Source organism: Drosophila obscura, unplaced genomic scaffold (genome assembly GCF_018151105.1).
Source record: "Drosophila obscura isolate BZ-5 IFL unplaced genomic scaffold, ASM1815110v1 contig_9, whole genome shotgun sequence".
Taxonomy (NCBI): Eukaryota; Metazoa; Arthropoda; class Insecta; order Diptera; family Drosophilidae; genus Drosophila; species Drosophila obscura.
The window spans coordinates 64,614-80,102 of record NW_024542883.1 but is presented as its reverse complement, the minus strand read 5'-3'; the positions used below and the strand labels follow the sequence as shown (position 1 = coordinate 80,102).

The 15,489-nt window shown below is 40.5% G+C and overlaps 1 protein-coding gene across 1 annotated transcript in view; it reads left to right on the top strand.

Moving 5' to 3' along the window:
* LOC111078663 (nicalin) overlaps positions 1-13,644 on the top strand; it is a 73,660-nt gene extending 60,016 nt beyond the window's left edge. Inside the window, exons 5-6 of the mRNA XM_022373499.2 lie at positions 12,707-13,135; positions 13,200-13,644. Coding sequence (XP_022229191.1) covers positions 12,707-13,135; positions 13,200-13,559 — 789 coding nt within the window. The 3' untranslated portion in view covers positions 13,560-13,644. The remainder of the gene's footprint in view (positions 1-12,706; positions 13,136-13,199) is intronic.
* The last annotated feature ends 1,845 nt before the right edge of the window (positions 13,645-15,489 follow it).

Below are 15,489 nucleotides of genomic sequence, written 5' to 3'. Positions count from 1 at the left end.
ACATTTACTCTTCAACATAAATTACCTTAAATGTTGGGTTAAATCCGTGCTCTATCGGGAATACCGCTCCATATGAAGTCATTTGAAAATAGCCATTGTAATTTTGAGTGTTCCCTAGAAAATGTCGTGATTCTGGTTTTTCGCCCCATAATAATCGCAATTTCACTCTGCCATTAAGGCAGCTCAATCCAGGCGTTTCTCCAGCAAACTTCAATGCACCACAATGCAGTCAAACTACTTCCATTGGACAAATGCAAACGAAAGGATGCGAGCTTTAGTCAATTATGGAATCGGATAGAAACGCTGCTCGATTTAAATTAACAATTGAAGTATTTTTTTTTGCAGTTCGAATACTTTCTCGTTGTTGATCTGTGCGATTAGCTCTACGATTTCTCCTTTCTAATCTAGCCATTTCCCGGACTGCCTCTCTTTGCTCTTGTGTTTGAGAAGTACGAACAATGGCCCTATGTCGTGCCGCACCATTGCGGCGCAATTGTCGTTCTTCATCAGTTGATTGATTCGCACTGTTCCGTAGCCTAATTGGATTGCAACACAGAATTTTCCGACTTTTTAAACAAACAGGCTCTATTAAACTTTAACTATTTATTTAGTTTTTTAGACCGAAAATTAACCAAATCGGTCTAAAAAGATGTATTTTATCTGTACTGTATAAACACTCTAAACCAGCGATGCCCAGGCCCATTGCCCTCCGAGCCCAATTTTTGTATGCATACACAGTTTGTGCTGTGCATACCGAAAGCCCAACACATGCAAATAACTTTTTGTGTATGCGATCCGTCCAGCAAAAACCGGTTTTGTCTCTTCTCTGATTGGTGTTACCCGACTTTTGTTATGATTTTGTTGTCTTTTCCTCGAGATTGCACTGTTCCCTTATTCGTATTTGTGTTTTTGTTTGGGAGTATTGGTGAGTGCCCTGCCGTAAGCTGACTTTGGGCATCGCTGCTCTAAACCAGAGGCCGGCAGCGTCGTATGCACTGTGCATAGGACAAAATTTCGGGCAGCGCAGTCGGCACACGTACAGCGTAAAGACTTCGTGTGGTTTCGTTATTCTGCGCTGCTGACGTAGCGGCAGAGAAAATTCTGCCTCACTGACGTAGCGGCAGAGAAACAGGCTTCGGGCTATGCATAAACGGCTTCATATTCTACTCGCTTGCCTCAGCGGCAGAGAAGCATTCGTGTGCCCTATGCACAATTACTCGGATTTCGCAGCGTCAGAGAAATAAGTAACGTATTTGACTTCCTGTCTGTTGTCTTCGCACACAAACGCACCAACAAATTGTGTGAGTCTGTGTGCCGACCCCTGCTCTAAACCGACTGAATTAATTTTTTGATTTATGTAACATTTTCCAAAGAAAAAATCAAGCAAACGTTTGACAACCCAGGAAAGGCCAACTTCATACAACAAAGTTATTCTGTTAAAGCATAGTATCCAGCACCGCGGAATCTAAAAATTCCTGTCAAACTTTATATAAAAAAACTGTGCCAGGAATTTTTCTTTTACGTTTTCCTGGAGTGTATATCCAGCAACACGAGCGGAATCCACAGATTTATATCGATAGTTGCCTATCGGGACCGTATGTGGACTGAGAGAACAGCTGACACCCAGCTCAGGAATATATGTTCAACAATTATTCCTGAAGTGAATGGTGCAAGATGTAGGCAAAAACTGTCCGCAAAACCAAAAAGAGAGATGCAAATTATTCTTTTTTGTTTTGCAACAATATATGCCTCCACCAACACAATCACTTCATCATCAGAGCGCATTTTTTTCCTTTTTTAATATTAGCAGAATTTTACAGTTGGCACTGTTTACAAAAAACAGCTGATTCATCAACCCTGTTTTAGATATGTTCCACACCCTCACGGAATAACTAGCAAATTCCTTGCCGCAATTTTCCGCGGTGCTGGAGACAGGCCTTAACCTGAATGAAGACAAATTCAACTACTCAAATACCATGAATATCGGTCCAGCCGTTCTCGAGCTATAAGCGATTTAACGGACACGACTCTGTTTTATATATGGGCATTTCTATTCAAATAAGCAAAAATTCACTTCTTTGGTATTTGTTAGTATTTTTTTATTTGCTTTAGCCATATTTTCTATTACTATTATCTCATATAAAAAAGTGCATTCTTGGGAAAAGTTTTTCCCCATAATCTTTCTAACGTATTGGACTAGCTTAAAAAAATACGAGAAAAATGCTTTAATCCCGGCTAATGGTATATTTATACCCGTTCTCAAAAAATGGTATTAGATTTGTGGTAAAAGTGGATGTGGGCAACGCAGAGAAGGAAACGTTTCCGACCCCATAAAGTACATATATTCTTGATCAGCATCAATAGCCGAGTCGATATAGCTATGTCCGTCTGTCCGTCTTGTTGAGCGCCTAGATCTCAGAGACTATAAGAGCTAGGTCAACCAAATTTGGTTTCCAGACTCATGTGATATCACACTGCTACAAGTGTATTTCAAAATTTCGCCCCGCCCCCTTCCGCCCCCACAAAGGACGAACATCTGTGGCAGGCACATTATTAAAGATGCGATAAAACTGAAAACGCAGTATCGTAGAGAATGACCATATCTACCAGATTGCCGAATCTGAATCAGATCGGATCATAATTATAGCTAGAATAAAGAAATTAATATTCTGTTGGTTCTTCCGCCTCCCCCTGCCAGAGACCCGCTACCTATCTCTTTCTCTCTCGCACACTCTGTCGCGTTCAGTGCGCGAGAAACCCCTAGCGGAGGAGATGTAGAATATACATTGTAGATGTAGATATCAGATATAGCAAAAAAATGTAAATTTTTTTTTTTTATTCTAAAATTCTAAAAAATCATATGCTAAAAAATGTATATACTGACTGAGTACGGGTATAAGTAAATTCGCGTCCCCAGAAGCGACTCGCACGTTCCTTCTCGTTTTAAATGTTATTAACCTAGAAATTTTTGTCCTGTGCGACATGTCCCGTGCGAACATGGTCTTAATTCAATTTTAAAAAAACCGGAATCATATTTGCGTATAATTATAACCATTTTTAAGAGACATCAATGCACAACATGTACAGAAATTTGCATGATCATAGTGCCTCAACTTTCTCTGAAATCTGAGTTTAAATTGATTGTCGCGAAAACCACTTCCATATTCCAATAGTTACCTTAGCACCACTTATAGGGCCAGTCAAGAGGTGTATAATAAAGGTAAACAAGTTTTGAAAATTCGTCTTATTTTGACCTTTCTATCGCTTGCAATGCGTACGACTGTCCCGTTTGACTTCAGAGAAAATCCTATATATAGATTGGGGGCAAGCCCCTTGCTCACTTGCTTCGCTCGTTCGCCAACCCCCAAGTCTTCTAAAGTTATATATTTTTCTTTATTACAAATTTATTTTTGTTTTAAATTTGTATCATTACATTTATATCCATAAAAAAACATTTAAAATGTGTCCATGAGGTAATCCTCGCTTTCTACATTCAACTGAATACATCCAACATTTGACCGAAAACATGTAATTGTAATGAATCTCATTGAAGACTTCAATTTTCGCTTGAATACACTTGCTTTGATGTCAATACGATGCATTGAGTTTAGGCCTGTTAATAGTAAAGAAGTTATCTCCTGCCACTTTGGATTACATGTAAAATGCCCTCTCTCCTGTATGTATTCTTGCATATGACGTGGATATGATGATGGTAGAATTATAGAGTTACCAATTTAACCGGGTTCGCCATGGTTGATAGCGTTTCTCAACTGAATATATTCTTCTGCACTCAGTTTCTTTTGATTATGTCGTATGAATTTCAGTCGTTCACTCTATATCTTTGCGTATATGCGACCATAAATTGTTGGCATATCTCACTACATCGTAGAATAATATTATCCTGACCGCATCGAATCATCATACGATGACGATTATTATTAGATTATTAGATATTGGAGAACGTCATATAATCCGTGTTTGTCGGCGATGAACTCAAGATTATTGTTTGAATCACAATTTCTCGAGTCGCTGTGCGATCGCAAACTATATTCCAGCAACTTCGTAAACAACAGGGTTATTGAATCTACGTACGTGCTCACCATCTTGTGTTTTAGTTGAATTTATGACAATAGAGTGATTGTCACTTTCTAATTTGTGCATGTGTGGTTTAAATAATTTCAATAATTCATTGTGCTAATGTAAGTAATTCGTCGTCTTCAAACTATGCGCCTGGATATTGCCGAATTGAGGTAATGGTAACCGCAACGGGCATCTACGTGATTGGCGAGTGCGTGATTTTGGTCCTCACCACCCATGAAGTATATTTGTAAAAACTGATGTGCTTCGTTTGGCATTTGCAGCAAATGTGGAATTGTATTATTTACCATTTTCCGAAGTATTATTGACTATTTCTGTTGCTTCGAACGATGAAGCATGAATTGAATTTTCGAATGGACTTCAGGAAGATGTTTGAATCTAGATCTGTGCCGATGAGCAAGCTGTTCAATGGTTCCAGTGGTGTCTTAATTACAGGTGGTTGCACTTTTCCTGATGCGCAGCACATACCATTTGACTCATGTTTATATTTGAGTGCACGACAATTGTGCTGGTGATGCAGATTCGGGAGCCGAATGCGTCAATTCGGAGAGTATGCAGAGTATACAAATGTCTGTCGAGTCCGCACCCAATTCCTTAATTCGCTCCCACCAACTAATAGACGCACATTTTCGTTATCTTCTTCGACTTGTTCGCCTGTTCTTTCTTTCGACGGTGCAACGGGCCCTCTTGCGTCTTGCTGGCATTTTTCACTTTAGCACAATTACAAAATAACCAAATTCACAAACAAACTTAACAAACACACAGAACGACATTATATCGAGATTAAATCACAAATAAACACTGACAACTAAATCAAGGCACTACTTCTTTAAAAATCATTAAACATATGTAATGTCATAAAACACAATGACAGTTAAATCAAAGCAATACTTGATAAAAAAAAACCGCGATTAAAATTAAATTGGTGGTAATATGAAGATCAAAAATACTTAACGACTTATGCGCAAACCTACTTAATATACGAAAACCCACTGACAACTAAATCAAGGCACTACTTGTTTAAAAATCATTAAACATATGTTATGTCACAAAACACACTGACAGCTAAATCAAAGTAATACTTAAACAAAAAACACTAAAATTGCGATTAAAAGATCATCCCTACTTAACATACGACAAAAAATTTCATGCAAAATCGATCGAGCTGTTTGGAATGAGTTCAACCACAAACACCGTGACACGAGATTTTTATATATATAGATATATTTCTATATTGTAACGATTCAGGCGCGATGGATAGGATGGGAGAAGGGCGCACGATTCTAGTCCCGGCTGGGATGCGCGTCGGCAATTTGGATCTTGTATTCCCCCATCTGGTGCCTATCATCATTGTTATTCAAGTTAAAATATATTGCGTGCTACGTGGAGAAATAAAAGGGACCTAACCTTACACAAACACTCATTGTACTCTCTCGCTCGGCCATTCTCGGAATGCTTCCTCTAGCCTCAGGTTTTGTCGAGGGGGCTTTCTTGGTCATTCCGGCATCACGTCAACCTAAATAAAATGACCCCTTGGCATACCAGGAGCAAATAAAAGCAAAACCTTTAAGAGAATTAAGAATTATAAAATTTATTAACCTCAACATAAAATTTCTTAACAAAAAGAAAACAAACTCGAAAATTAACATTTAGAAAATCTATACAATCAATTAAAACTACTAATTAAAATGAAATATGAATGAAATAAATAATATAACAAAAATAAGAAAAACGAGAAGGAACGTGTGAGAAGCGCTTCTTCTTCTACTGCGCTTCTACTTTTATACTCGTACTCAGTCAGTATATACATTTTTGAGCTTATGATTTATTTAGAATTTTAAAAAAGTTGACATTTTACATTTTTTTGCTACATCTGTTAGCTACATCTACAATGTATATTCTCCATCTAACATGTAGATTATACATGAACCATTTGGATTCTACATCTTCACCGCCAGCGGGCGCTCGCGTACTTAACGAGGCAGAGTGTGCGTGCGAGAGAGACAATGAGTTGTGATTCTATTACTGGAGGAGGCGGGGGAAGCCACTGAATATGAATATCTTCATTTTGGCTATAATTATGATCCGCTCTGATTCATATTGGGCAATCTGGTAGATATGGTCAGTTTTATCGTATCTTTAAAAATGTGGCTGCCACAGATTTTCGTCGGCGGAAGGGGGCGGGGCGAAATTTTGAAATACACTTGTAGCAGTGTGATATGACATGAGTCTGGAAACAAAATTTGGTTGCACATGCTCTTTTAGTCTCTGAGATCTAGGCAACAAACAATACGGATAGACAGACATATCGACTCCAAATCGACTAGAGAAACACGAACATTAGCATAAGAAAAACAAACCAACATATGTAACCAATAACCCTACTCGACAAAATCTAACTTTTTTTCCGCAAGGATCCTAACGGACATTTTTTGATAGATATGGGACTTTAAAATTTTTAAAATAATTATGGTTTTTTTCTATGTCAGAACTTTTTTTTAAAGAATTTTTTAAGTCTATAATTTTTTAAAGCTTTTTTCAGAGGTAGCTCTCCTTTTCTTCACATAACTCAAGTATCTTACGTCAAGTTGTAAAGAACTTTGCTATTTTGAAAAGATAATTAAAACAGCTAGAAGTTAAGCCTAATCGCTTTGTTATTTCGGCTAACCGTCTGGGAAATATAAAGCATTGAAATGCAAATATTTTGATTTTTGTGCGGTATTTTTTACGAAATTTTGACTTTAAAAACTCAGGAAAAGTCGAAAAAAGTATATCCTGTGTTTTTTAATTTTGTGTGTGGATAAGACGTGTGTAATTAGGCGTCGTTTAAGGTATTGCTCATTAAAATCTATGAAGAAACTTTGGAGCTAAAAAAAATTAGCTAAATTAGGCACAAATTAGACATTTGTCGCTTCTACCTATTCATATTTCAATAAAATTAAAGTAGAAATACCTGAGAAATCTCCTTTTCTTTCCTACCCGAGCTTACCTATGCTGTGAATTGGCGATGTATTACTTCCCTTCCAGCGCGAGGCTGGATAGTATCTCAGGTTTTTTCCACTCGCGACTGCGAAATCAGCGGGAACCCTCAAGAATTTTCGTGCTGATCCAAGCGCTGTACTATCCATGACATTTCTACTGAGTAGAATCAAAGCGATCAAAGCTTTGGAAACACCACTATAGTATTTTTGTATGATCGATTCGTGGGTTCCAACTTTAACACACCTTTTTCCATGAAAAATTTGTTTGATGAACGACATACTAATACCCCAAGATCCCCAATCTCACGGTATGTGATATGACGATCTTGGTCAACCATTTCGAGCACAGCATAGATTTTTTGTTGCACAACAACTGATTTTAAACGATTCACGAAATTCGACCTGCAACGAAGGACTACCCCGGTTGAATTCGCGGTACCGGTTTTTTTACATTGACACTAAGCTGATCTTATCACAAACTTCTCGTCGGAACATTTCATAATTCATGTTCAACAAGATCTGGCATTTCTCGCACAGGAATTCAAGTGCTGTTTGATTTTCGGTAAACTAGTCTATACCCTAGTTTCAATGTCATGACATGACTTTATCGATAGCTTGCTAGACCTATCCCTATCTCAAGTCAACCATGTGAAAAATTTCTTGGGTCGATTGCTTGATCTGTGCTTTGTCTCGGATCCGACCATAGCGTTGCTAACCCGAGCCCTTTTTTACAATGCACTTGACTCATTTTTTGATTCTCACTTTCTTGTCCCGTTAGATCTGGGAGGATCCTTGGTTTACCTGTCTAAAAAACTTTAACTCAAGACTTTATAAAAAATTTCGAGAAGTTGGTTCTAACTCTTCTCCCTCTCTAGCTATGTAGTAGGTCGGTAAAATTTTTCCGTTCTTAACGCTCAATGCTATAAAAATTACCTATCTCGATGCAGGATACGATTTTTACAGGACCCTAAACAGTTTTACAGCTTCGTAAATAGTAAGCGTAGAAAGTCCGCACATCCATCCTTGTTATCTTTTCTCAATATGTCAGCAAACAATGATCAGGCAACTGCCGATCTTTTTGCCAAATTTTTCCAAACAACCTATTCTCATGAAAACTACTCTGGTCAGCCGTATCCATACAGTTTACCAAGGTCGAATGGCATCTTCAGCCCCTTGTTAAATGAAATCTCACTGCTTCATGATCTTCGACTAGTTAAGCCGGTGTTTTCACCAGGTCCCGACGGAGTTCCCGGCTGTGTACTTAGGTACTGTGCCGACGCTCTGTGTGGACCCTTGTAGAGGTGGGCGCGGGCCGGGCCGGGCTTCGTGTCCCGCGGGCCTCGTCATGAAAACTGCGGGCTTCGTGCCTCAAATAGAGTTTGGCACGAAGTCGTGCGGGCTTCGTGCGTTAGCTAAAAGCCCGCTAGGCCCGAAGAGGTATATTTATGGTATATTTTGAAAAGGAGAGAAGGTATATTCCGAATATATCTGAGGGTCTGACGGTATATTTGTAAGGATTCGACGGTATATTTTTGTATATTTCTGAGGTTCGGACTGTATGTTTGATCGATAATTCCGCGGTCACACTACTTGTCTTCTTCGTTTCGTCCAGCAAACATATCTTCAACAATGTCGAGGGAAAAACATTTTAGATTTTTGGAAAAATGCCAAAAACCTTAATTTACTACAAATTTTGGCTAAAAAAATATTAGCCATTCCTGCTAGCTCAGCAACGAGTGAGCGCGTTTTTTCCACATCAGGAAATATTTTAAATGATAGGAGGACCAGGCTAACAAGCGCTAATTTAGATAAACTAATATTTCTTTATAAAAACATTTAACTTATTTAGATTTAAGAAATAAAAACGAATATGTCTATATGTGTATTTTTATGCAGTTGATAATTGTTGGAAGTATCGGGCCGGGCCCGGGCCGGACCGGGCCCCTTGTTAAATATGACCAGGCCGGGCCTATTCGGGCCTAAAAATTTCATTTCGTGCTCGGGCCGGGCCGGGCCTCAAAAAAGAGGCCCGCGCCCACCTCTACTGTGAAGCAAAACTAGGCTTAGGTCTAGTGCCAACGCAGTGGTATGTGTGTGTGCGTGAGCAATATAGCTCTTGTAACAAAATAAGATAACACATGTGTGTACATTTGGTGTGACATCGGCGACCAACGTATCGCAGACATCTGTCAGCGTGGGACCTTTTTAAGAGATTTCTCGGCTGTGCACTTAAGAACTAGATAAGGGTTGTAGGGTTCGTATTTTGGGACAATTTATGAGCTTATGTCTAAATATCAATTTACATTGGTGTACAAGTGCGGTCGTTAAATTGGTTATTATTACCCTTCATGTTTTAGAGCATTCTAAACATAGAAGTCACTGCGAAGAATCTCATACCCAATAGGAAACGCTATCTGTTCATCCAGTGCCAGCTGATGCATCGCCCGCACAGATACATACGAGGCAGGCTTCATCCCATAAGTAACGGTGTCCAGCTTGAACACACGCAACTACAGTTGCATGAATTCCTCCACAGAATACACTGCAAGTTACTATCCTCGGGTGAGACCCTTACACACCTTACATCTTGCAAATATCTCCCGTAATCGCAACTGCATATGACCGAAATCGAGTAAGAATGTGGAAAAGCTTGTTTTGGATTACAGGACCGGCCACTAAAACGTCGTTCAGGGAATAACCAGATAAAGTTGCTGCGGATCCATCGAAAACGACCCGAAGCTTGGTAGTAGAGCTATCTTCCTTTGTGACGCAATGGTGAGGCAACAAATATCGGGAGCAGCTCATTGACTCTGCAGGAACCAAAGACATATGACCTAGATCAAGGTACTCGTTTATGAAAGCAACATAAAGAGATTTTCCATCAGGACGGCGATCTAACTTCCGTTCAAGGGATAAGAATCTACGAAGAGCTTAATGGTACAATTCTCCCAAGAGATCCAGATTGTATTTTGCTCACAGCCGAACACAATAATCGCCGGCTTGCAATCGGCGGAAATGCTGAGCAAAGTGAGCCTCACAATGTAGCTCTTCTTTGGTTGAATTTACTATGGGTTCAGTACAATTCTCTACCTCCCAAAACCGTCGCAGCAGTACTTCAAGTCTCTCGTCTAGGTTATCCTCAGCAGCTATTGCCGGAGCGCGCGAAACCATTAAAGAAGACCCCTGCTTTACACGGGAACAACCTCCAGATATGACCCATCCCAAGCGAGTCTTCTGAATTGTTGGCAATCCTGGCAATAGCTTGACCTGACCAACACAGAGGAGTTCGTAAAACAAGCTGGCTCCAATTAGAAGATCGACACGCTGCGGACTATAAAACTATGGATCAGATGCCACTAGCTGGAATATTCCAGTTGCAAGTGTTTATTCCGAAGCTTGGCTGCCGGTTTGTTAACCGGTCGGTTAAGTGGCACAGATCCAGTGGCCACAGGTACGGCATTTGCTGGAGCTGCATTGGCTCAATCGATGTCCTGTTTTGAGGCAATTTACACAGGGAAAACCTCTTGGCTTCTTTATGGCGATTTGTGGGAGGCAGTGCTATAAACAATGATTGATTTCGTGAGTGCGGTCATTGCACAGCACGCAGCTTAATATGTTTTGGTTAATGGCAACAAGTGTGGATTTAGAATGGTTAGGTTTTCTACTCCTTCCCACCTGACTGCTCGGCGCATAGGTTGCCATAGCAATAGCATAGCATAGCTGCTTCAAAAACGAGGCCATAGTCTTCCATGGCGGAATCAGGTTGATGAAGGCTGAGTCCTCTAATCGTTCCTCCCACTTGGCTTGAGTCGCTGGATCAAGTTTACGAAGCAGCACCTGCATGATGATGCATCCTGCGATCTGCTCAGGAGTGCCCAAAGCCTACAGCGCCCGAATATTAGCTTTGAACTTGTCCGAAAAATCTCCCGCAGCATCGAGACTAAGCCATCCTCCATAGCCTGTAGCTCCAGGCCCCAGCGCCTGAAAAACTAAACGACGATTATTAAACCTCTTTTTCAATAAATCCAATGCTATATTATAGTTGATGTCCGAGATTTCCAGCAAACGAACTGTCTCCAACGCCGAATCACGTAGGCAAGATCGCAGATGCTGAAACTTCTCAATGTTGGATAGGTCTGGATGATTGTCGATGATGGTGGTGAACATCGAGTAAAATTCTGTCCAATCCGCATATCCTCCACTTAACCTTGTAAATTGTATAGGAGGAAGGGAAGATCCTGGCCTACGACGAGGTGGCGGCTGAGAACCGGCAAAACCTGCAAACGTAGAATGCAGGGGCATGTATCCGCTAATCCTAGCAATCCGGTGCAGTCTAAATCTTCAAGCTCTTTGTGCAATGTCTCAAATTGCCCATTCAGCTTCTCGATCTTCTCCAGCTTTACCAGTAGCATGTAATAATCACATACCGCAGCCTTATCTTCCCAATCGGTAGCCAATCTCTCCACTTTCTCACATAGTCCCGTTGTCTCAATCCTCAGAAAAGACACCCTCTTTTTCTCCCTGGTCACTGGAGCGTCGTTGGCAACATCCATAGCAGCAGCGGCTCTAAAAACGTTCGTAGCGGGAAGAGGAACAAAAAGCGCAACGTGCGTTATAAACAGGAACCTCAAGCACAATTTGTGTATACACGGGCGGCCGGTGTATATACTTGTATGTCAGCTATGTGGTTGATGGCACTGGATCAGAGCGGCGAGCGAAACCAGACGAACGAACAGCAATTAAGTGTAAATTATTATGTTGAAAAGTAGTTTGTGATTGTACTGATCGATTAATTATTCTACAATCACGTCGGTGACACCAAATGTTGAGCTATTAAGCGTTTTTAATATCTATTGAGGTTTAATATTAATAAAAAGTTCCGAGAAGATTCAATTCAAATAATATATTATTGGCATGTAGTAGCGGCAGTACGTGTATGTATATTTATTGGAACAAGTATAGAGACCGAAGGTTACGAAGATCAATACCAGACTGATGACAGGGCAAAATGGACCGACTGCCCGTGCCCTATGCATAACTTTTTAACGAGAGCGTAAAGCATTATGGCATACAACAACGACAACAAGAAAATTGTACCATCTTTCGCAGGAATTTTGATAGAATGGATATACCTTAAGATATAGCGACTGAAATTCTGAATTATTCTACCATTTTGAATGTTTTTTCACTTAAAATTTAAAAATTTTGTTTATTTAGTACGTTTTTGTTTTCAGACATAAACTTTTCAGTGGCATCTATTCTTATAGCTATATGACATTAGAATGTGCTAACTGAATAGCTTGAAAAATAGAGATGGTCTTATGGGAAATGTCTGCGTTTTGCTTAAAAACATCATTTTGTATCAAATAGTGCGTCAGTTGTTAGACTTAAAGCCATTAGACATGTCTAGAACCGGCTACGAACAATAATGATGCCTTTTGTCTTTCATGCAGCAAAATTGGCTAAGTCTAATATCATATAGCTACTAACAAAATAAGCTACTAATAAATAAAATTGTCCAAAGAATGCCAACTGTACTCCATTTTATATTTTCCAAGCAATGCTTGTTTACTTGGTATGTAAATCCAATTTTATTAACAATTTTTAAATTGATTATTTCTATACAGAATGTTGAATTTGTGCTTTGCTTGGATACCATCATAGAAAGTTTATCCTCCAATCCAGATATGGCTATGTATATGCATGTTTCTAAACCACCCAAGGAAAAAACGTCAATAAGCTACTTTTTCAAGCTACTTAAATCAACGGCAGAAAAATTTGCATACAACATAACAGTAGAAGGTGTCCACAAGAAGATAAATTTGGCTGATTCAAAACTTGCGTGGGAGCATGAACGATTCAGCATAAAACGTTATCCTTCTTTTACCTTATCTTCACTGAAAAGCCATAGAAGCCCATCGCGAACAACCATATTCAAGGATGATGAAACACGTATTTTGACACAAACACTTAAAGCTTCAAGAATAATTGCAGAGGCCCTGGCTAGTTTCATGTACAAAATGGAACCAACAACAAGTATTTTTGACGGTCCATTTGTAAGTTTATGCTCATCTTCATAATATATAATAAATAATTCATCTCCTGTGTTTAAATTTTCAGGTTATAAAAGAAGAAAATGTCTTGCCGTATTTTGGAATCAAATCAGTGTTACATAACAATGATATTAAAGATGCTTTTGAAAAGTATCTTAACAATGTTAAAATCATATATGATAAAGCTGATAGTCGAGATCCTGATTTTATGTTCTACAACGAAAATGATGTGAAACTGAATGTTTACAGAGTTAAACCAGCGATTTTTGATATTTTCCTCACTGTTTTAATAGGATTTTATTTATTAACTGTATTCCTTGGCATACAATACTTTCCGCTTTTTTACAAAAAAGTTTCAAGACTTACAAGAGAGGAAACCTTGGTACAAACTAATGGACACTACACTGAACGACTAAAGTTTAAATGAATTTTTTTTTATGTATGTCAATATCAATAAATTTGTGCTAAATCAATCTTTAAATAATAGGAGAAATTTAAATAAAATATAAAGTCTAAATCTCTTTGCATTACTGTATTCTTCATTCTAGTTGGCGATGGGTTCGCCGGCAGTGACATCTGCAGCACCCAGGGAAGTGGGTGTTCATCAGGACCTCTAGATATTCTTCGCTGCTCTCCGCGAAAGTACCGCTCTTGCTGTGGAGCAGTCCAGGTGTGGTTTGCGCATTTGACAGTACTCGCCGAAGCTGTGAAGATAATGGTTTTAATCCCCCAATTTGCCGAATAATTATTTCAACTAAAAAGAAACACAGTGAAATAATAAAATTACTATATGTTGTTTAAGCTTTGCTTGCCCCTTTATATGACTCATTGTCGATCCGATCGTTGAACGCTGATTGGGTCGGCATAGATAAAAGCTTCGAGAGAACGCTTAGCAGGGCAAGCAAGTGCAAGGCTTAAGCAAACATAAGAGTATGAAATTTGTAGCAATAAAAATAGGCCATTTGTCAAGAAGCTAACACAACCCGACACGATTTTTCCTCAAAAAACCAAACCCACTTTTTCTGATAGATTTGTTGCTTTAAAATTGTTTGATGATAGTTTTTTTTACGGCAGAACTTTTTTTTAAAGAATTTTTAGAAAATGGTAATTTGTTATGCTTTTTTCAGAGGTAGGGCTTCTCTTTTTTACATATATTTAGTATCTTACAAGCCGTCAGCCATTCGGGTGATACAGGGGGACTAACAGACGAAGGGCCGTCTCGCCATAACTGGACCCTTGGATTAGGGGTAGGAGCGTTTCGGATCAGGGCTTGCCCTGACCGAGCGACCCGTCACCCGCCGTAACTGTACACACCAGAGGAAGTGCGACTATACTCTCCTCGTGGGGGCGACTGGAAACAGGTCCTGGTACGGTCAAGTCTCTGTCACGGATGCTGGCTAAGAGAGAAGAAAACTCTGGTAGTGAAATTACCCCAATCCACGGTGAAACAGGATAAGCTAACGGATGCTGGCCGAGGGGGAGATCGGTGCTGTTTATGCGAACTCTGGATACCTGCTGACCACCAGTTAAATCAGGCTTCCCGGGGCAAGCGGGCTATGCCTCGGGTGACTATCCCCTTCCTGCCTACTCGTGGGAACTATATGCCTAAAAAAAATATAAAAACAACAAAGGAGCTCGGTACTCCTCCTAAAGTACCGGAGAGACAAGCCAATCCCTCTACATCAACGCCTGGGAAACCAGGTCCTAAGAAGACGGGGAAGGAGACTCAGTCGGTCCGCCGTCTTCTAGCAGCTACCGATGAGAGGAGGGCTCCGATAAGCCAATCGGGCCCATCCACGTCGGGTGGCACCGGGGGAAAGCCGGTTATCGGGGTGGCTGCCAAGCAGAGCGTAATCGCGGCTGGAAAGCGCCTTGTGACCGGGGAACCCCCGTCAACCTCGACAGGCGGAGGTAATGCACCACAGGGAAAAAAGCCGTCCTACCAAGACAGGAGGCGCGCTGCTTTCATCATGTCAAACGACGATCCTGACTTCAGGTCGTCGGTGAAGGGGAAGGAGCAGAGGCTTTGGGCCAGCTGAATTATCCCGAATTTCCAGGCAGCCAAAGCTGGAAAGGGCGAAGCCAAGGCCCCGACCAGGCGGCAGCGCTCAGCGGATGATCCCGCTCAACAGCCAGGCCATGCCCAGCAAGCCAAGCGGGTGAAAAACCACCCTGCGAACAGATCGTTTGTGGTGGTGGAGAGGGGCAAGACCCTAATTGGCGTGCTGAATAGGGGCGCCAAGGACGGTAATGTCCTTCGGGACAAATGGCATCTGGTCGATGCAGAGCTCCAGGACAGATTTCTGGAGGAGCTCGTGGAAAATGGCGGGCCGCCGCCTAAATGTGAGGACGCCGGG